Below are 23,831 nucleotides of genomic sequence, written 5' to 3' on the forward strand. Positions count from 1 at the left end.
ACAATAGCAGTTGAGTTTTATTGGCTTATGGCTGGTATTTATTTACTTATTTATAAAAAAAAAAATTGTAATGTTTATTTATTTTTGAGAGAGAGATAGAGCCGGGGAGGTGCCGAGAGAGAGGGAGACACAGAATCCGAAGCAGGCTCCAGGCTCTGAGCCCTCAGCACAGAGCACGACGCGGGGCTCGAACCCATGAACCGTGAGATCATGACCTTAGCAAAGTCCAGCGTTTAACCGACTGAGCCACGCGGCACTCCTGTGGCTGGTATTTAAAGCCATGGCGCTGCATGAGGTCTCCCAGAGAGCCAGGGCAGGTAGAGGAGTGTCACAGTTACGTCCGTCAGAGGACGCCACAAGAGAGACTACTGAGAAGCATGTTTTGAGGTAGAAAACGGGAAAGTGGTACCAGCAAAGGCAAATGAAGAAAACGTTTCAAGATGGAGGAATGATTACTGAAACATGAATTAAGACATGAGCGTTGAGTTTGAGGTGTGGCCTTCCCAGAAGGGGAAATTCTCAGCGGGATCAAGGAGTGAAAGCCTGACAGGCCCGGTGTAAGCACAACGGGGTGAGGCAGCGATGAAAGTGAGGGCAAGGGCTCTGCAGTGGCATTTGCGCACGAAGAGATGGGTTGGTTGGGACATGGGGTTACACCTGCATGGTTAGTGATGGGAATGGTTCCATTTGAGTGGTCAAAATGGGTGAATCGGGAGGAGGAAATTATTATAGCAGCAATGGCCTTGACCTGGAGGGGTAAGACGGTGGGATTTTGTGCACAAGAAAAAATGGTGACAGTGGATTTGGATGTAGATAGTTGATACAGTAGAGGAATGAGTAAGTATCCTTTATTTTGTGTTTTCTCGTAGACCTAAGAAGAAAAGTCATTAACTGAAAATTTGTCAGGGGAGGTATGAAATCTTGTTCAGTTTGCTCATGCCATGCAGACTCCCCCCCCCCCCCCGCCCGCCCTTTTTAAAAAAAAATTTTTTTTTTAACGTTTATTCATTTTTGAGAGTGAGAGAGACAGACCATGAGCGGGAGAGGGGCAGAGAGAGAGGGAGACCCAGAATCCGAAGCAGGTTCCAGGCTCTGAGCTGTCAGCCCAGAGCCCCGTTGCGGGGCTTGAACTCAAGAACCGTGAGATCATGACCTGAGCCGAAGTCGAAGCCCAACCGACTGAGCCGCCCAGGAGCCCCTCCCCTTTTTGATCATTGTCTCTTATGCAGCCAGTGGTGGTGGTGCTGGTGGCGGTGGTAACAGCAGAAGTGACTGCAGTAAAGTAACACGAAATCTGTACTCTATGCCTGACACCGTTCTAGGTATTTTACATGTATTGCCTTTTGATTCTTACAGCAACACTGTGACATGGTTTTCAAATTGCTAGCAGTATTTTTTTAATGTTTATTTTTGAGAGTGTGCGCATGCGGGGGAGGAGCGGGGGGGGGGGGGTGGACAGAGGATCTGAAGCCAGCTCTGCCATGACAGGCTGTCGGTGCAGAGCCCGCTTTGCTTGGGATTCTCCCTCTCCCTCTCTCTGCCCCTCCCCTGCTCTCAAACTCTCTCTCTCTCTCTCTCTCTCAAAATAAATAAACTTAAATAAGAAAATATCATTATTTGTAGGAAAATACTTCGTTACTGGTATTTCTTGTGTAAATATTTATTAGTTTTCTAAACCAGTACTTTTGGTTAACTGGAAACATAGCTCCAGTGAAAAGAGGAAGAGGAATTATTTGAGTCTTCGATAGTAAATACTTTTTCTAAGTAGGAGATTATTCAACAACAGAGATTAAAAATTATTTTTCTGTTCTCTTGCAAGAATTATGATGGACTCATCTTTTATCCATCATCACTGATTCAGAATGTATAATTCAAGATAATCAGTCATGTATCCCTTTTGTCATTGCATTTGTCATCCAGAGCTCCGTATTAAGTCTCTTCTGTTTCTTGGAGAAACCTAGGAGTCTTGGAAATGTACCTGACTTTTTGGCAAAGATACCTTACACCTTCCCTGCCTCATTCCAGAAATTGTTTATTTCGTAAAGGACTCTCTATTTTATATTAATGGATTATCGGTGAATTATTTGTATGACATTGTCTTTTAACTATATCCTAATTCTTTTTTTTTTTTGGTCTGGAGATTTGTCTTTTTTTTTTTTGCTATCAATTTCTGCTGTGTGCTCAGGGGTTATAGTTCAGTGCTGAATGACACAGGGGTTGGGACTGCTTTGGGGGAAAGTGTTCGTTTTCTATTGCTTTGTAACAAATTACCACACATTTGGCAGCTTAAGACTACAGTCATTTATTATCCCATAGTTCCGTAGACCAGTTCACAGGATGACTAAATCTGAGTATCAGCTGCGACTACAGTTCTTTAGGGCATAGGGCCTTCTAGGCTCACTGATTATTGGCAGAATTTATTTCCTTCTCACACTTTCCATGTGGTCCCCTCCATCTTCCGGCCAGCAGCCAGCAAGTCTTGTCCTTCTCACACTTTGAATGTCCCTGGCTCTCTTTCTGCCCTCAGCCAGGAGAAAGCTCTGCTCTTTAGGGAATTATCCAGGTAAGCCAGGTTGATGTCTCCATCTCAAATCAACTGATTAGTAACCTTAATTATATATCATTTGTCATGTGATGCAACATATTCACAGGCATGATAATGGCAAAGGCCATGAAGACCAAAATACTATCAACCACAGGTAGGTGTGGGGGAAATAAATTAAAACTTTTAGCAAAGAGAAATAATTGTGTAATTGAAAACAGGTTGGAATTACAAGAATTAAGTGTTATAACAGAAGCTAAAGACATGGGCATCCTTAGACAAGGTCAGCAATTTACAGTATTCCTGATAAAGTGATATTTCACCTTAAACATATATAGGATGAGAAAGATCCAGTCTGCAAACAACACATGCCAGAGAATTTGGGGGAGATTACCATCACCTGCAGATGGAACCAAACGATGAGAAAACTTGTGACACATTCCAACTGCTGAAAGGGGAAAGTGAGGTAAAGAGGGAACAAAGAAAATTCTGACTTGATATGAGGGCTGATAGGTAAGCAGGAATCATATTAATGAAAGATACATGGATTTTATTCAAAGTGTAAAGAGAAGTCACAGTGGGGCTAAATGAAATTTTATCTGTATCAGAAACATTTGTTAGAAATGTTAAACATATTCGTGCCCAGAACTTGCCCTGTGTCTTCTGATTCAGGAGGTCTGGGATGGTGCGTGGGTACAGTTTTTCAACATGCTCCTCAAAGATCCTGATCCACACTTAAATATCAGAAATGAAACCTATTTTATCCCCAACCTTACTATTTTAAATAAACTCTCACTAATCTCTGCATTTCTCTTTGACCTTGAAAACATTTTTATAACAGTATTTTAGTATAATCTAGGCTTTTGATATCTAATGGATATTTTTAGTCTCTTTTCTTCCAGAGAAATCTATTCCTGTATTTTCTCATATAGGAAAACAGATATTTGTTTTTTGTTTGTTTTCTTTCAGATTTTCAGTCGAAGGATGAGACAGCAATAAAGAAATGCCCACCATTGAGAAATATACATCTTTTGCTTTACATCCGAGAATTCTTAATAGAGAGCAATTATATGAATATCAGGAATGTGGGAAGACTTTTTGTCAGTACTCAAACCCTGTTCAACGTGAGAGAACACATTCTACTGAAAAACCCTACAAATACAAAGAATGTGAGAAGAACTTTAGTAATGGACATCGGCTCACTGTACATCAGAGATTTCATACTGGTGAGAAACCTTGTAAATGTAAGGAATGTGGGAAGTCCTTTAGTACCTTTTCATACCTTGTTCAACATCAGAGAACTCACACTGTTAAGAAAGTCTATGAATGTAAAGAATGTGGGAAGGCTTTTATTAGAGGCTCAGGCTTTGTTAAACATGGGAGAATTCATACTGGCGAGAAACCATATGAATGCAAGGAATGTGGGAAGACCTCTGGTAGTAGCCATAATTTACTGTACATCAGAGTAGTCATACTGCTAAGAAAGCTTATGAATGTGGGGAATGTGGAAAAGCTTTTTATAGTAGCTCATACCTTGTTCAACATCAAAGAATCCATAGCGGTGAGAAACCCTATGAATGTAAGAAATGTAGGAAAGCTTTTATAGTGTATGGAAAACTTCTTCAGCATCAGAGTATTCATACTGGTAAAAACCTTTTGTGTGTAAAGAATGTAGGAAGGCCTTTAGTACCTTCTCATACCTTGTTCAACATCAGCGAATTCATACTGGTGAGAAACCCTATGAATGTAAAGAATGTGGGAAGGCCTTTAGTAGTAGCTCACCCCTTGTTAAACATCAGAGAATTCATACTGGTGAGAAACCTTATGAATGTAAGGAATGTGGAAAGGCCTTTAGACTTAGTTCATTTCTTAATGCGCCTCAGAGAATTCATGCAGGGGTAAAGCCCTATGAATGCAAGGAATGTGGGAAAGCCTTTAGTCGTGCCTCATACCTTGTTCAACATGAAAGACTTTATACAGGTGAGAAACCCTGTGCGTGTAAGGGGTGCAGCAAGGCTTTTAGTGCTGGCTCATACCTTGTTCAACATCAGAGGATTCATACTGGTGAGAAACCCTACGAATGTAAGGAATGTGGAAAGACCTTTCAAGTACGTGTACATGTTACACAGCATCAGAAAATTCATGTTGATGTGAAACCCTATAAATGTAAGGAATGTGGAAAAACAGTTGTGCCTCATACCTTGTACAACGTGGCAGAATTCATACTGGTGAGAAACCCTATGAGTGTAAGGAGTGTGGGAAGGCCTTTAGTTCTGGCTCTTACCTAGTTCAACATCTGAGAATTCATACTGGTGAGAAACCCTTTGAATGTAAGGAATGTGGCAAGACCTTTAGACTTAATTCCTTCCTTACTGAACATCAGAGGTTGCACACTGGTGAGAAACCCTTTAAGTGTAAAAAATATGGGAAGGACTTTGGAGACAGTTCAGCCCTTAAAGCAATCAGAGAAACCATATGGGTGTAAAACCCTAAGAATTTAAGGAATTTGGGGAGTCCTTTATGTATGACTCAAACATTATTTAGCATCAGAATTTATGCTAATGAAAAACCTATATGTAAAAAATCTTGTAGGCCTTTAGAAAATATTCTCGTATTACAGAATTCATAATGGAATTCAGAAAACATAGGAAAGCCTTCATTTGTCATTCTTGTGTTTATAATATCAGAATATTTGGGATTGGTGGCCAATTCAGAAAAGGTAGGAAACTTTAGTACAGCATTGGTAGCATGAAATTTGATATGACCTATTCCATGGTTGAATGAACTAGTGAATAAAAAAAAACGTCCAGTTACTCTTAAATCATTGCTGAACTTCAGATAATCCATCCTAGTTAAAAAAACAAACAAACAAAACCAGTTAATGTATATTGGAAAGCACACATCAGCTCCCATCATTGTCATGCCACCGCCTTCCAACCTGTTTGACCCCAGGCTCCATACGTGCTATTTCAGGGCATTGCTTTAAAATGGTGGTATTAGAACCTACATACTCGTAAAAACCTATGCCTGATATTTATTAATTTTACTATTAGCATGTTTTTCAACTGCTAGTGAAATTTTGAGAGTAAGACCCTACAGGTGTAGTTAATTTAGAAATGCCCTGGGGCACCTGGATGGCTCAGTAGGTTAAGACACCGACATCGGCTCGGGTCATGATCTCACAGTCCGTGCGTTCAAGTCCCGCATCAGGCTCTGTGTTGACGGCTCGGAGCCTGTCTCAGATTCTGTGTCTTTCTCTGCCCCTCCCCCACTCACGCTGTCTCTCAAAAATGAATAAACATTAAAAAAATCTTAAAAAGTTAAATGCCTTTATATTCGTGTATCCATTTTATAATTTTAGGTAAATCTCTCTGGATAAAACTTTGTAGAAAGAAAGAAATGAGAGGATATTCATTTTGAAGTCATCCCTTAAATTGAATTAATGCTTGAAAGATACTCAGTCTTTCAATGTATGTGAAGTTGTTGAGAATAGCCTATAATCCTCATTCTTTGTCCAAAACTCAGGGTAAGTTGGAAATAATGAGAGAAAAATAGTGTCCACTTGGAAATTTCTTTTACAACTTTTTTGTTAATAGAAATTTTAACAGAGAAAAGTTGAAAGAATAGTAAAATTGCCACATCTTTGGTAACATTTTGCCTTATTTATCTCTACTTATCTCTCCATGTATACATGTTATTTCTGCATGTAAGAGGGAGTTGTAGACTTCACTCCTAAATAATAGCCTTCTACTCTTTTTTTATAAAAAATTGTTTAATGTTTATTTTTGAGAGAGAGACAGAGTACGAGTGGGGGAGGGGCAGAGAGAGGGAGACACAGAATCCGTAGCAGGCTCCAGGCTCTGAGCTTCCAGCACAGAGCCTGATGCGGGGCTCGAACCCACAGACTGTGAGATCATGACCTGAGCTGAAGTCGGATGCTTCCCAACTGAGCCACCCAGGTGCCCCTATATACTCTTGAGTCCCACCTTTTTACATGATTTTGGGGGGAAAGTCCAAGGAAGTTGTGTTAGAGAATGCTTCACATTCTGTATTTGTTTTCTCAGTCACCTAACTTGTTCCTCTACCCAGATTTTTTTCTATAATTGGAAGTTACACAGATTTCACTGGGTTCTGAAGAACACTTCCAAGGTAATGCTGCAGTTTTTGTAAACACATAACTAAGTATTGAAACTTGGATAGGGTAGTCACTGCTGGAGCTTTCCACTGTACGGAGGCTTCTTGCGATTAATGATCTGAATAGTGATAGTTTTAACATCTTGATTTGGGAAGTCACCACACGTATGCATAAGTTTGGGATTAAAGAGAAAACCAAAAATTATGAAATTGAGGTCTACTCAGAAAAGGTAATGAGATGCCTGTGTATCAGAAATTTTCATGTGAGGCCAGAACTGTAATTGGAACATTAATTTTAAAACAACAAAATTAATTAGAAAATTATTGTCACCGTGTATACAATTAACAAATCTGTGAAAAGAGGAAACAATCATATACATTTGTTCTGGGGCCATTTCTTGAAAAGAATTATCTTTCTCCATTGAGTTGCTTTTTGGAAATCAGTAGACTACATAAATATATTCATTTCCAAATACACTTCTCATACCATTGTACCATGTGTCTATTATTCTAACAATACTGAAGAGTATTACTGCACGTTTCAGAACTGCTACTGCTTTGTTGAAAGTCTTTTTTTCAATTACATCTTTGCAGATCAAGTTGTCAATTGCCATGGGAGAAAACGTTTTGGGGAATTATAATGTGGAGTGTATTGAATCTATAGATCAATATGGAGATAATTCACTTCCATTAAGTCATAAACATATATTTCCTTTTACTTAGGTATTTAATTTCTCTCAGCAATGTTGTGTACTTTTCAGTCCTCCACATATTTTGTTAAGCTTATCCTTTAGTGTGTCATAATTCTTGATATTACGATAAATGCTGTTGCTGAATATATATGAATTTTTTTCTGGTATCGACTTTGTTTCCTGTGATATTAAATTTGAGTTCTAGTCGCTTTTCATAGATTGCTTAGATTTTTCTGTATACACAACAGTGTCATTTGTGAGCAAACACACTATGTCCTACCCAGTTTGAATTTTCTTCTCTTGCAGCATTTCCTACGGTGTCCAGTACACCAGTGTTGAATAGAGCTGATGAAAATGGACATCCTTGGCTTTCGTCGAATCTTGAGGGAAGCATTCCGTTCTTTACCGTTAAATATAATGTTAGCTTTTGATTTTTCATCCATGTCCCTTATCAGGGTGAGGGATTTTCCTTTTATCATTAAAATGAGTTGCACTTTGTCAAATGCTTTCTTTTTCAGCAATTGAGATTCTCATACAATATAAACATTTTTTTATACAGTGACTTACATTGATTTTCAAAAGTTGGCTCAACTTTTCATTCCCAAGATCATAGTGTACTTGTCATACATTCCTGCTTTCATTTTGCTAACGTTTATTAAGGAATTTTCACATCTATGTTGATGAGGGAATTTTTTGTTTTTTATTTGGGGGTTATTGACATAATTTGCATATAGTAACATTCACCCTGTTTAGGTATACAGTTCTATATTTTTTTTGACAAATATATACAGTCATATAACCATAACCACAACCAGGATACAGAATATTTGCCACCGCCCCCCCCCCCCCCCAAAAAAGTTCCTCCATGCTCTTGGGTAATTAGTTCCCTTCCCCCAACCCCAGGTCATGACAACTAACCTATGGTTTTGTTGTTTGCAGAATGTCATACAAATACAGTCAGTAGACTTTTGTTTCTGGCTTTTAGCACAGTGCACTTGTGATTCATCCATTTTATTATGTGTATAAGTTCATTTGTTTTCATTGCTGAGTCGTATTCCACTGTGGGTGAACCACAATCTGTTTACCCATTCACCAGATGATAGCAATTTGGGTTGTTTCCAGGATGGGCAGTCATGAATAAAGGCACTGTTTGCACTTTTGTGTGGACGTTTTCATTTCTTTAGGTAAATGCCAAGGACTCGAAGTGCTGTTGTATGGTAAATTTGGTTTTAACTTTGGAAAAGTTTGGCAATTTCTTGTAAAGTGGCTGCGCCGTTTTACGTTCCCATCGTCAGTGTATGAGGGTTGCAGTTACACATCGTTGTCAGCACTTGGTGTTGTCAGCTTGTTTTTGTTTTCGGTTACTCTAATAGGTAGGTGTCTGGTGGTACCTCATTGTGTTTTTAATTTGCGTTTTCCATAATGGTCTATGTCTTTGGAAAAATCTCTGTTCAGATCTTCTGCTCATATTTTAATTGGATTTTTTGCTACTGAGTTGTAGGAGTTATTTTTTTTTTTTTAGATATTAACCCCTTATCAAATGTACCATTTGCAGATATCGTCTCCCATTCAGCAGGTTGCCTTTTTATACTGTTGATGGTTTCTTTTGCTGTGCAGAAACATTTTAGTTTGATCTAGTTCCATTTGTTTACTTTTGCTTTTGTTGCCATTGCCTCTGGAGTCAGATCCAAAAACTATCTCCAAGAGCAATGTCAAACAGCTTACTGCCTGTTTTCTTATAAGAGTTTTATGGTCTCCCATCTTATATTCAAGTCTTTAATCCACTGTGAGTTAAATTTTGGGTACGGTTTCAACATAGTGGTACAGTTTCATTCTTTTGGATGTGGCTCTCTGGGTTTCCCAGCACTGTTTATTGAAGAGACTGTCCTTTCCCCATTGTATATTCTTGGCTTCTTTCTCATAAATTAGCTGACTATGCATGAATTTATTATAGGCTCTCTATTCCATTGCATCGGTCTGTGTGTCTGCTCAATGCCAATACCATACTGTTTTGATTACTGTAGCCTTGTAATGTAGTCTGAAATCAGGAAGTGTGATGCCTCCAGCTTTGTTCTTCTTTCTCAAGATTGCTTTGGTGATATAGTACCTTTTGTGGTTCCATACAAATTTTAGGATTGTTCTATTTCTGTGAAAAATGCCATTGGGATTTTGATAGGGATTGCACTGAATCCATAGATTGCTTTGGGTAATATGGACATCTTAACAATATTAATTCTTCCAATCCATGAGCATGGAATATCTTTAGATTTATTTGTGTCTTCTTTGACTTCTTTTATCAATGTTTTAAAATTTTCAGTGTAAGGGCATTCTACCTCCTTGGTTAAATTTATTCTAGTTATTTTATTCCTTTTGATGCAATTGTAAATGGGATTGTTTTCTTAATTTTTTTCTGATAGTTTAGTATATAGAAACACAACTGGTTTTTGTATATTGATTTTGTATCCTGCAACTTTGCTGAAATTGTTTTTTAATTCAAATAGTTTTTTGGTGGAGTCTTCAGGGGTTTCTATATATAAAATCTTACTGTCCACAAATAGTGATAGTTTTACTTCTTCAGTTTGGATACCATCTATTTCTTTTTCTTGCCTAGTTGCTCTGGCTAGGACTTCCAATACTATGTTGAATAAAAGTGGAGAGAGTGGGCATCCTTGATTTGTCCCTGATGATAAAAGTTTTCAGCTTTTCACTGTTGAGTATGTTTGCTGTGGGCTGATCTTAAATGGCCTTTATTATGTTGAGGTACATTTCCACTCTACCCACTTTGTTGAATTTTTTTTTTATCATAAATTGATGTTTGTTAAATGCTTTTCCTTCAACTGAGATAATCATATGATTTTTATTCCTTTTGTTGATGTAGTTTATCACATTGATTTGTGGATATTGAACCGTATTTTTTTTTTAATTTTTTTTTTCAACATTTATTTTTGGGACAGAGAGAGGCAGAGCATGAACAGGGGCGGGGCAGAGAGAGAGGGAGACACAGAATCGGAAACAGGCTCCAGGCTCTGAGCCATCAGCCCAGAGCCCGACGCGGGGTTCGAACTCACGGATCGCGAGATCGTGACCTGGCTGAAGTCGGACGCTTAACCGACTGCGCCACCCAGGCGCCCCGAACCATATTTTTATCCCTGGAATAAATCCCACTTCATCACAATGTATAATCTTTTTAATGTATTAATTTGGATTGCTAATATTTTGTTGAGGATTTTTGTGTCTATGTCCATCAGGGATATTGGCCCGTAATTTCCTTTTTTTGTGGTGTCTTTGTTTTTGGTATCAGGGTAATGCTGGCCTTATAAAATGAGTTTGGAAGGATTTCCTTTCTTCAGATTTTCTTTCTTTTTCTTTTTTTTCGGTGTTTTGTTTGTATCGTTGTTTTGTTTTTGAAGAGTTTGGGAAGGATAGGTAGACTTCATTAATGAAGCTGTCTGGTCCTGGACTTTTGTTTGCTGCGTTTTTGGTTACAGATTCAATCTTCTTTCTAGTAATCAGTCTATTCAGATTTTCTATTTCTTCATGATTCAGTCTTAGAAGATTGTATGTGTCTAGGAATTTATCTGTTTCTTCTAGGTTGTTCAATTTGTTGGCGTATATTTGTTCATAGTCGTCTCTTATGATCTTTTCTTTAGGGTCAGTTGTAACTTCCCCTCTTTCGTTTCTGATTTTATTTATATGAGCCTTCTCTTAAAGGTTTATCAATTTTGTTTATTTCTGCTCTGATCTTTATTATTTCCATCCTTCTACTAACTCTGGGCTTTGTTCCTCTCCTTCTAGTTCCTTCAGGTATAAAGTTAGATTGTTTGAGAGTTTTCTCATTTCTTCAGTTAGGTCTGTATTGCTACGCACTTTAGAATTGCTTTTTCTGCATCCCCCAGATTTTGATATGTTGTATTTTCATTTGTCTCGAGGTACTTTTGAGTTATCCTCTGATTTATTCAAAAAAAGAAATAATACATTGGTTACTTGGTAGCATGTTGTTTAATCTCCACATATTTGTGATTTTTCCGGTTTTCTTTTTGTGATTGATTTCTAGTTTTATACCATTGTGGTATGAAAAGAGGCTTGGTATGATTTCAGTCATCTTAAATTTATTGAGATTCGTTTTGTGTATGACCTGTCCTGAACAATGTTTTCTGTGTACTTGAGAAGACATGTGTATTCTGCTTTGGATTCGAATGTGAAATAAATAAAGAGGGGGAGGGAGGGAGTCCATCTGGTCTCTTGGGGGACAAAGGAAAGGTCTCTAGCCCAGAATGTAAGCAACTGGCTCTGGGGGAGATAAAAGGGTATCTCCAGACTGTCTTACCCTTAGAATAGGACTCTGGTGAGGGGAGACATGTCCATCATTACAGTGTCAACATTTGCTGCTCAGAAGACCCAGACAGTGCATGAACACCAAGAAATCCAGGAAGAACGGTCTTCCAACACTTAATTCGACCATGCCCCAAGCACTGTGTGCCAGTTGTTTTGTCCATTTCTGGTCAGAACACGAGTATTTTCCAGTGTTAACTGGATCTTCCTACCTTTAAACACAATCAGGTCTGACAAACATTCCCAGATGCTCATGGTCTGTTGCCTATAACCCATTCCAGCACCAAACACTATAAATTAGTGTTCGATTTCAGGAAACAGAGTAAATAAGCAGCTAAATGGTAAGAGAATTGGGGTTTAACACAATCGCTGAAATAACAATAGGAATGAGTTCTAGACTTTCAGCAATGATCCCCGTGACAAGACAGCCAAGCTTGTTCTCCATGGAAGAGGCTACTTCTGCCTCCAATGAGAAAGTGTTATTTCATTGAATAAAAATTGGACTTAATATACTCTCCTACATAGTATGATAAATTTGTCCAAATTTTTTTCATCATAGTAAGTACTTTTATTTCTACCCCTCATTAAAAAAAAATTATTTTATCAAAAACAATCCCATCTGTTACTTGCTAAAAAGTGCAAAGGACATAACTCTACCGCTTAAGTTTGTCAGTCATCAACTTTAATAGCTCCTTGTGTTATGTTTTATATGTTTTATTATGAAAGAGAATGGAGAGAACGGTACAGGTGATTTAAAATTTTTCTTTGTCTGAATACCTAGTCACTATTCTGCCTCTCCAAAAGTCTCAGCCAGTGTGAATTTGGTATGTATCCTCAGGCTACTTTATTATAATTTCACTTGCATTTTTGTCTTTGCACAATCTTAGGAGTTTAAGCTCATATAAAGTTTCATACTTAATTATCTTGCAGTGTCATACAGATGTAATAACATAATTCTTTTGCTTATCTTTTCTAAGAAGTCTCATTATGGGCTCATTTTTATTCATTCATGTATTTTAACCCACAATAGTCCATATTCTCTTTCCTCAAAATTTTTTTTTGTTATTTTAGAAAGAGAACATGAGTGGGGGGGGGAGGGGCAGAGGGAGAAAGAATCCCAAGCAGACCCTGTGCTCAGCACAGAGCTTGATCCCATGGCCCCGGGATCATGACCTGAGCAGAAATCAAGAGTCAGACACTCAACCACTGGGAGCCACCCAGGTGCCCCAACGCTCAACTTGTAACTGGCCAGAGGTGTAGCTCACTTCTTTGTCTCTGGACAAAATTATATTAATTTTACAACTTTTTATTATTAAAATTTCCAAAATACAGAACATTTATTATTATAGAAACACACCAGTATACCCAGAACACCTGAAAATGGGGCTGAGGTAAAGCTTTCTTGCTTGGGCAGGGCTTGCAGGGTTTGAATCTTGCAAAAGAAGGAACCCCTGGGTTTTTCTCATCAGTCTGCCCAGATGGGAGGCACAAGAGGAAGAAATGCCTCCGACCTTCAAACAAAAATGAACTTAAAATAGATCACAGACTGCAATAAAATGCAAAAGTACAAAATATTTAGGGGTACTGAGCGTCTCGGTCATTAAGTGTCAGACTTCAGCTTAGGTCATGATCTCATGGTTGGTGAGTTCGAGTCCCACATTAGGTGAGCACGAGCCTTGCATCTATGAGCCCTGCTCCTCTGCCCCCCCCCCCCCCGCCCCTCCTGGGATTTTCTCTCTGCCCCTCACTCACTTGTGCCCTCTCTCTCTCAAAAAACAAACGCCCCACCAAAATATTTAGAAGGAAATACAAGAGGAAACTGTCAGGACTGAAGGCTACGTGAAGTATAAACAAACATTAAGCAACAACAACAAAAGTATCAAGGATCTGTTTCCACATTTTAAAACTAGGGGGAAAAAAGAGGGGGACTGGCTGGCTCAGTTGGTGAAGCATGCAACTCTTGATCTCGGGGTTATGAGTTTGAGCCCCAGGTTGGGTATAGAGTTTACTTGAAATCATAAAATAAAAATTTAAAAAAACGCAGAATAATAAAGATCTAAATGGAAATCAATGAAGTAAACAGACTATAGAGAAAGTCAGTAAGGGGCATCTGGGTGGCTCAGTCGGTTAAGTGTCTGACTTCAGCTCAGGTCACGATTTCATGGTTTGTGAGTTCAAGCCCTGTATCCGGCTCTCTACTGTCAGCACAAAGCCCACTTTGGATCCTGTCTCCCGCTGTCTGCCCCTCCCCCACTCACTCACTCTGTCTTTCTCAAAATAAGAGTAAAACCAAAAGCCTTAAGAATAATAAGATAAGCCTCTATGCAAGATTTATCAAGTTATAAAAGGAAATACACAAATTACTAATATCAGGAATGAGAAAGGAGACATCACTACAATTACACAAATACTGAGAGGGGAAAAAGGGAAAATCATGAACCTATTTCTACCAATAAACAATTTAAATGAAATTAACAAATTCCTTTAAAGACACAAATGACTAAAGTTTACAAAAACAGATAAAAAAAATAGATAAACTATGTAGCCCTATATCTATAATTAAATTTTGAATTAGAAATCTTTGCATAAAGTTACTTACATCTGTTGCGTCTCTATGCTGGACAAAGGATACAATGTTGTCCTACTGCACATATTTGCCAACTTCACATTCAGAGACCGCACGTAGCTTGCAAATGGCTGCAAAGTAAATACTAGAACTCAGAGCTTGACTTACTTTTTCATTAGCTGTGAAGACGCAAGAAAGTAGACACTATGTTAATTCAAATTCAACTTAAAAGTATATTGTGTCTATAGTTTCCCACTGGGAACAGCGCAAAATTTTGAGGACACGTTTTCAGTATTCAAAATGTATTACCCCGTTACGTAAATAAGTTACCAACATCATTGATAAATGACTGAAATTCCAACAAATTTCTTTGCTGTTTCATTGTATTCTTCAACCAACATTTTAACAATAGGCAAAAGATATGAATGCGCATTTTACCAAAGATACTTGGGTAGTAAATATTTTACAAATGCTCAAGGTCATGAGTCATTAGAGAAATGCCAGGTAAAACCACAGCGAGATTCTACTACTACAGGCCTATTAAAATGGCAAACATTAGAAACACTGATATCAATTCTTGGCTACTATATGGAAGAACTGGGACTCTTTCACTTTTGGGGGAAAGTAACATGGTATAAGTACTTTAGAAAACAATTTGTCGGTTTCCAAAAATTTTTAATATTCACCTGCCCTGTAGACAAAGACATTGTACTCCTAGATATTATCACAAGGGAAATGAAGGCATAGGCCCATATGAATACCTGTACATTCATGCCCATAGCTTAGTTTGTAATAGCCCCAAACTCATGTTATTTGACATATAAAAAGCTTAAAAAATTATGGTGCATTTGAGTAAGTTTTCTGGTAAAATGGTAGAATAGGAAGCACTAGAAAGTCATCTCCCTACCTACACAACGACTGTATTGGCAGAATATGTCTCTTGCAACGATTTTGGAACTCTGGGGTCTATTCAAAGGCTTACAACTTACAGAGGAAGCCTTAAGCAGTAAACTGCAGTTAATTTTGCTCAGTGTATGTCCTCAGCACTGTAGCAGCTACCTATCCCTTATCCCCTTGCCCTGTGGCAGGCAGCTATTTGTGTGTCCCTGGAGCAGCTTGCATGCAGTTTTGGGGAGAGTGGGCAGGACCCCACTCTCCAAATATTGAGGATCTGTGCTCTAACCTGACCGCAGAGGTGAAAACGCGGAAGTGGGCGGCCATCTGTGCAACTCTTGTCCAATTGTTACAAGCCACTACCCCTCTGGCTGAGGTGACTTCCAGGGGATTTTAGGTGCCAGCACATTTCTTCCCCTTCATTTTTCTTTTTCTCCTTTTGGGAGTCAAATACTTAGGATTAAGATATTCCAAAGCAATCACATATACAGGAGAATTTTAGAAGTCAAGTTAACAGGCTCAGAAGAGACCTGAGATAGATACACTTCAGGCTGATCCCTGGCAGAGACGGCCTAGGACGGTTAAAAACATTTCTAAATAAAAATGGCAAACGCTGGGAAAAGATGAAGAATCTGATTTCCAGAGTTAACACATAATTAAATTTAAGTGTCCAGTGCTCAACAACAACAAAAATCACAAGGCAAACAAAAAAAACCAGGAAAGCATGGCCCGTTCAAAGGGGGAAAACATCACCAGAAACTGTCTCGTAAAAAAACCCTGATGTCAGCTCCCATTAGACAAAGACTTTAAAACAACTATCTTAGGATCCTGAGGGAGATGGCGGCGTAGGAGGACGCTGGGCTCACCGCGTCCTGCTAATTACTTAGATTCCACCCACACCTGCCTAAATAACCCAGAAAACCATCAGAAGACTAAGAGAACGGAATCTCCGGAGCCAAGTGTAGACGAGAGGCCCATGGAAGAGGGTTGGAAGGGCAGAGAGTAGGTGCACACTACACGGACTGGCAGGAGGGAGCCGGGGCAGAGGGGCGGCCCGCAGGCCAAGCAGAGCCCCCGAGTCTGGCTTGCAAAAGCGGAGGGGCCGGACAGGGTGAGTTCGGACAGCAAGCGGGACTTAACATCTGGAAGGTTATAAGCTAACAGCTCTGCTCGGAGAGCGGGAGGGCTGGAGGGCAATGGGAGGGAGAGTTGTTGAGCTCCAGACGACAGAGCGCAACTTGGCGGGGCACAAAGGCGCTCGCCAGCGCCATCTCCCTCGCCCATCCCCCAGCCAAAATCCCAAAGGGAACCAGTTCCTGCCAGGGAACTTGCTCGCTCCGCGCAAACACCCAACGCTGTGCTTCTGCGGATCCATCCCTGAGCGACAGGTCTGACTCCCTCCCGGTGCCGCAGGGCCCCTCCCGAAGCCGATCACGAAGGAAAAGCGAGCTGAGCCTGCCCCTCCCGCCCCCGCACACCTTGCCTACCCACCCCAGCTAATACGCCAGATCCCCAGCACCACAAGCCTGGCAGTGTGCAAGTAGCCCAGACGGGCCACGCCACCCCACAGTGAATCCCGCCCCTAGGAGAGGGGAAGAGAAGGCACACACCAGTCTGACTGTGGCCCCAGCGGTGGGCTGGGGGCAGACATCAGGTCTGACTGCGGCTCCGCCCACCAACTCCAGTTATACACCACAGCACAGGGGAAGTGCCCTGCAGGTCCTCACCAGCCAGGGACTATCCAAAATGACGAAGCGGAAGAATTCCCCTCAGAAGAATCTCCAGGAAATAACAACAGCTAATGAACTGATCAAAAAGGATTTAAATAATATAACAGAAAGTGAATTTAGAATAATAGTCATAAAATTAATCGCTGGGCTTGAAAACAGTATAGCTGACAGCAGAGAATCTCTTGCTACAGAGATCAAGGGACTAAGGAACAGTCACGAGGAGCTAAAAAATGCTATAAACGAGCTGCAAAATAAAATGGAAACAACCATGGCTCGGATTGAAGAGGCAGAGGAGAGAATAGGTGAACTAGAAGATAAAGTTATGGAAAAAGAGGATGCTGAGAAAAAGAGAGATAAAAAAATCCAGGAGTATGAGGGGAAAATTAGAGAACTAAGTGATACACTAAAAAGAAATAATATACGCATAATTGGTATCCCAGAGGAGGAAGAGAGAGGGAAAGGTGCTGAAGGGGTACTTGAAGAAATAATAGCTGAGAACTTCCCTGATCTGGGGAAGGAAAGAGGCATTGAAATCAAAGAGGCACAGAGAACTCCCTTCCGACATAACTTGAATCGACCTTCTGCACAAGCATGAAACCTACAGACATCACAATGACTCTAAACCCATATCTTTCTATAATAACACTGAACGTAAATGGGCTAAATGTGCCAACCAAAAGACATAGGGTATCAGAATGGATAAAAAAAAAACAAGACCCATCTGTTTGCTGTCTACAAGAGACTCATTTTAGACCTGAGGACACCTTCAGATTGAAAGTGAGGGGATGGAGAACTACTTACCATACTTGGAAGTCAAAAGAAAGCTGGAGTAGCCATACTTATATCAGACAAACTAGACTTTAAATTAAAGGTTGTAACAAGAGATGAAGGGCATTATGTAATAATTACAGGGTCTATCCATCAGGAAGAGCTAACAATTATAAATGTCTATGCACCGAATACAGAGGCCCCCAAATATATGAAACAATTACTCACAAACGTAAGCAACCTTATTGATAAGAATGTGGTAATTGCAGGGGACTTTAATACCCCACTTACAACAATGGATAGATCATCTAGACACACGGTCAATAAAGAAACAAGGGCGCTGAATGATACATTGGATCAGATGGACTTGACAGATATATTTAGAACTCTGCATCCCAAAGCAACAGAACATACTTTCTTCTCGAGTGCACAGGGAACATTCTCCAAGATAGATCACATACTGGGTCACAAAACAGCCCTTCGTAAGTATACAAGAATTGAGATCATACCATGCATACTTTCAGACCACAATGCTATGAAGCTTGAAATCAACCACAGGAAAAAGTCTGGAAAACCTCCAAAAGCATGGAGGTTAAAGAACACCCTACTAAAGAATGAATGGGTCAACCAGGCAATTAGAGAAGAAATTTAAAAATATATGGAAACAAACAAAAATGAAAATACAACAATCCAAATGCTCTGGGATGCAGTGAAGGCAGTCCTGAGAGGAAAATACATTGCAATCCAGGCCTATCTCAAGAAACAAGAAAAATCCCAAATACAAAATCTAACAGCACACCTAAAGGAAATAGAAGCAGAACAGCAAAGGCAGCCTAAACCCAGCAGAAGAAGAGAAATAATAAAGATCAGAGCAGAAATAAACAATATAGAATCTAAAAAAACTGTAGAGCAGATCAACGAAACCAAGAGTTGGTTTTTTGAAAAAATAAAATTGACAAACCTCTAGCCAGGCTTCTCAAAAAGAAAAGAGAGATGACCCAAATAGATAAAATCATGAATGAAAATGGAATTATTACAACCAATCCCTCAGAGATACAAACAATTATCAGGGAATACTATGAAAAATTATATGCCAACAAATTGGACAACCTGGAAGAAATGGACAAATTCCTGAACACCCACACTCTTCCAAAACTCAATCAGGAGGAAATAGAAAGCTTGAACAGACCCATAACCAGCGAAGAAATTGAATCGGTTATCAAAAATCTCCCAACAAATAAGAGTCCAGGACCAGATGGCTTCCCAGGGGAGTTCTACCAGACGTTTAAAGCGACATAATACCTATCCTTCTCAAGCTATTCCAAGAAATAGAAGGGGAAGGAAAACTTCCAGACTCATTCTATGAAGCCAGTATTACTGATTCCTAAACCAGACAGAGACCCAGTAAAAAAAGAGAACTACAGGCCAATATCCCTGATGAATATGGATGCAAAAATTCTCAATAAGATACTAGCAAATCAAATTCAACAGCATATGAAAAGAATTATTCACCATGATCAAGTGGGATTCATTCCTGGGATGCAGGGCTGGTTCAAAATTCGCAAATCAATCAATGTGATACATCACATTAATAAAAGAAAAGATAAGAACCATATGATCCTGTCAATCGACAAATGCTTTGTCAAGCATTTGACAAAATTCAGCAACATTTCTTAATAAAAACCCTCAAGAAAGTCGGGATAGAAGGAACATACTTAAAGATCATAAAAGCCATTTATCAAAAGACCACAGCTAACATCATCCTCAATGGGGAAAAACTGAGAGCTTTTTCCCTGAGATCAGGAACACGACAGGGATGTCAACTCCCACCACTGTTGTTTAACATAGTGTTGGAAGTTCTAGCATCATCAATCAGACAACAAAAAGAAATCAAAAGCATCAAAATTGGCAAAGATGAGGTTAAGCTTTCACTTTTTGCAGATGACATGATATTATACATGGAAAATCCAATAGACTCCACCAAAAGTCTGCTAGAACTGACACATGAATCCAGCAAAGTTGCAGGATACAAAATCAATGTACAGAAATCAGTTGCATTCTTATACACTAATAATGAAGCAACAGAAAGACAAAGAAAGAAAAGGATCCCATTCACAATTGCACCAAGAAGCATAAAATACCTAGGGATAAATCTAACCAAAGATGTAAAAGATCTGTATGCTGAAAACTGTAGAAAGCTGATGAAGGAAACTGAAGAAGAGATAAAGAAATAGAAAAACATTCCGTGCTCATGGGTTGGAAAAATAAATAGTCAAAACGTCAATACTACCCAAAGCTATCTACACATTCAATGCAATCCCAATCAAAATTGCACCAGCATTCTTCTCGAAGCTAGAACAAGCAATCCTAAAATTCATATGGAACCACAAAAGGCCCTTAATAGCCAAAGTAATTTTGAAGAAGAAGACCAAAGCAGGAGGCATCACAATCCCAGACTTTAGCCTCTACTACAAAGCTGTCATCATCAAGACAGCATGGTATTGGCACAAAAACAGACACACAGACCAATGGAATAGAATAGAAACCCCAGAACTAGACCCACAAAAGTATGGACAACTAATCTTTGACAAAGCAGGAAAGAATATCCAATGGAAAAAAGACAGTCTCTTTAACAAATGGTGCTGGGAGAACTGGACAGCAACATGCAGAAGGTTGAAACTAGACCACTTTCTCACACCATTCACAAAAATAAACTCAAAATGGATAAAGGACCTGAATGTGAGACAGGAAACCATCAAAACCCTAGAGGAGAAAGCAGGAAAAGACCTCTCTGACCTCAGCCATAGCAATTTCTTGACACATCCCCAAAGGCAAGGGAATTGAAAGCAAAAATGAACGATTGGGACCTCATGAAGATAAAAAGCTTCTGCACAGCAAAGGAAACAATCAACAAAACTAAAAGGCAACCCACGGAATGGGAAAAGCTATTTGCAAATGACATATCAGACAAAGGGCTAGTATCCAAAATCTATAAAGAGCTCACCAAACTCCACACCCGAAAAACAAATAATCCAGTGAAGAAATGGACAGAAAACATAGACACTTCTCTAAAGAAGACATCCAGATGGCCCACAGGCACATGAAAAGATGCTCAATGTTGCTCCTCATCAGGGAAATACAAATCAAAACCACACTCAGATATCACCTCACGCCAGTCAGAGTGGCCAAAATGAACAAATCAGGAGACTATAGATGCTGGAGAGGATGTGGAGAAACGGGAACCCTCTTGCACTGTTGGTGGGAATGCAAACTGGTGCAGCCACTCTGGAAAACCATGTGGAGGTTCCTCAAAAAATTAAAAATAGACCTACCCTATGCCCAGCAATAGCACTGCTAGGAATTTATCCAAGAGATACAGGAGTGCATAGGGGCACATGTACCCCAATGTTTATAGCAGCACCCTCAACAATAGCCAAATTATGGAAAGAGCCTAAATGTCCATCAACTGATGAATGGATAAAGAAATTGTGGTTTATATACACAATGGAGTACTACGTGGCAATGAGAAAGAATGAAATATGGCCCTTTGTAGCAATGTGGATGGAACTGGAGAGCGTTAGGCTAAGTGAAATAAGCCATACAGAGAAAGACAGATAACCATATGTTTTCACTCTTATGTGGATCCTGAGAAACTTAACAGAAACCCATGGGGGAGGGGAAGGAATAAAAAAAAGGGGGTTAGAGTGGGAGTGAGCCAAATCATAAGAGACTCTTAAAAAAACTGAGAACAAACTGAGGGTTGATGGGGGGTGGAAGGGGGGGGTGGGTGATGGGTATTGAAGAGGGCATCTTTTGGGATGAGCACTGGGTGTTGTATGGAAACCAATTTGACAATAAATTTCATATATTGAAAAAAAAAGAAAAAAACCCTATCTTATAGATGATCAGATAACTAAAGGAAGACATGGAGAAAGGCAAGGAAATGCTGTATGAACAAAAATGGAAATATCACACAAGACACAGAAAACAAAAAGGAATCAAAATGAGATTCTAGTGCTAAAATTACCACAACTGAAATGAAAAATTTGCTAGAGGGATCCAAAAGCAGATTTGAGAACATGGAAGAATCAGTGAACTTCAAGATAGGAAAATCAAAAGAGAAAGGAGTGAAGAAAAGTAAATAGAATATAAGGCACCTCGGGAACACCTTCAAGAGGAACAACACACACTTTGTCAGAGTCCCAGGACATGAGACAAAGGAGAGATAACCTGAAGATTTAATGGCTGAAAACTCCCCCGGATTGATGAAATACATAAATATAAGCACCCAAGAAGCTCAATGAACTCCATAAAGGATGAATTCAAAGAGACCCAAATCAAGACAAACTACAATCTGTCAAACAGAGAAATTTGACAGGAACAAGGGAGGTGACCTGCCAACACAAGGGATCCTCAGTAAGATTGTCCGCAGATACTTCATCAGATCCTTTAGAAGCCAGAGGGTCGCCTGGATGGCTCAGTTGGTTAAGTGTCCGACTCTTGGTTTTGACTCCGGTCATGATCCCAGGGTCGTGAGTTCAAGCCTGCATCGGGCTTGCATTGTCCGTGCAGAGCCTGCTTGGGATTCTCTCTCTCCCTCTCTCCCTGCCCCTCCCCCACTAGCTCTCTCTCTCTCACAATAAATACAAACTTAAAAAAAATTCCTTAGAAGCCAGAAAACAGTGGGCTGGTATGTTCAAAGTGCTGAAAGAAAAGAAAAATGGTAACCAAGAATCATGTATCTGGCAAAATTGTCTTTCAAAAGTAAGGGGGAAATTAATTCTCAGATAAACGAAATCCGAGGAAGTTCACAATCACTAGACCTGCCTAGCAAGAAGTGCTAAAGGGAGTCCTTCCATTTGAAGTCAAAGGACATTAGACTAACTCTAAGCCGTGTGAAGGAATAAAGATCACCTGTAAAGGTAAATACAAGTGCAATTTTTAAAACCACTATTATTGTAACTTTGGTTTATAACTTCGTTAATTTCCACGATTTAAAAAGATAATGCATTTTTAAAAAACAATTATTAGCATATATTTTGGACCTAAAATGTATAAAGATGTAATTCTGTGATATCAATAACTGAAAGGGTTGGAGGTGGAACTGCGTAGGAGCAGAGTTTTCGTATGGTATGGAAATTAGGCTAATATAAATTCAAATTAGAGTGTTATAGTTTTAGGATGTTCAACATAATCTCCATGGTACCCACAAAGAAAATAGCTATAGAATACACACAAAAGGAAATGAGAAGGGCGTTAAAACATTTTACATTAAAACAATCAAAAACAAAAGACAGTACTATAGGAAATGGGGACCCAAAAGCCATATAGAAAACAAATAGCAAAATGACAGAAGTCCTTCCTTATCAGTAATTACTTTAAATGTAAGTGGATTAAACTCTCCAATCAAAATACAGAAACTGACAGAATGGATGTTTAAAAATGACCCAACTAGGGTACCCAGGTGACTCAGTCAGTCAGTTAAGCGTCAGACTTCAGCTCAGGTCGTGATCTCACAGTTTGTGAGTTCAAGCCCCACACCAGGCCCTCTGCTGTCAGTACAGAGCCCACTTCAGATCCTCTGTCCCCCTCTCTCTCTGCCCCTCCCCACTCTGTCTCTCTCTCTCAAAAGTAAACATTAAAAAATAATTAAAAAAAAGAAGATCCAACTATATGTTGTCCACAGAGACTAACTTTATAGCCAAAGACAAAAGTAGGTTGAAAGTGAAAGGATGGAAAAACATATTCCATATAAATAATAAGCAATTACAGTAAGGGTGGCTATATTAATATCAGACAAAACAGACTTTAAATTTTAAAAAGTTATGAGACAAATTTGGACATTTTTATATTGTAATAAAATGTCCAGTAAGAAGGGATATACAATTATAAACATTTATGAAACTAATAACAGACCAAGAAAACATAAAAAGCAAAAATTGATAAGAAGAAGTGGACAGTTTTACAATAGTTGGAGACCATTCTCAATAATAAACAAAAAGTCAGTAAGGAAATAAAGGTCTTGAACAACACATAAACCAATCAGACTAGTGGAAATTTACATAATATTCTAACCAACAACAATAGAAAACACACTGTTCTCAAGTGCACATGGGATATTTCTATGATAGACCATGTTAGGCCACAAATTAAGGCTTAATAGATTTTAAAAG

At 39.2% G+C, this 23,831-nt stretch overlaps 2 protein-coding genes across 7 annotated transcripts in view; one reads left to right on the forward strand and one right to left on the reverse strand.

The window, feature by feature from the left end:
- The window catches only part of ZNF792 (zinc finger protein 792), a 36,424-nt gene that overhangs the window by 2,268 nt on the left and 10,325 nt on the right, over positions 1-23,831 (reverse strand). For 5 of the 6 annotated variants that reach the window (XR_015245138.1, XR_015245137.1, XR_015245135.1 and 2 more), the window contains exon 5: positions 14,300-14,397. The gene's annotated coding sequence lies outside the window, so the exon portion shown is untranslated. Of the gene's footprint in view, positions 1-14,299; positions 14,446-23,831 lie in introns of all 6 variants that reach the window. The other variant, XR_015245136.1, reaches the window with a different exon arrangement.
- On the forward strand, positions 2,579-5,815 carry ZNF30 (zinc finger protein 30). Its single transcript, XM_086691054.1, is given in 5 exon segments — positions 2,579-3,008; positions 3,512-3,996; positions 3,999-4,187; positions 4,190-4,729; positions 4,732-5,815. Coding segments are annotated over 4 exon segments (1,476 nt in total). The 5' UTR covers positions 2,579-3,008; positions 3,512-3,545; the 3' UTR covers positions 5,028-5,815.

Source organism: Puma concolor, chromosome E2 (genome assembly GCF_028749965.1).
Source record: "Puma concolor isolate L17-30 chromosome E2, mPumCon1.1.hap2, whole genome shotgun sequence".
NCBI classification, from domain to species: Eukaryota; Metazoa; Chordata; class Mammalia; order Carnivora; family Felidae; genus Puma; species Puma concolor.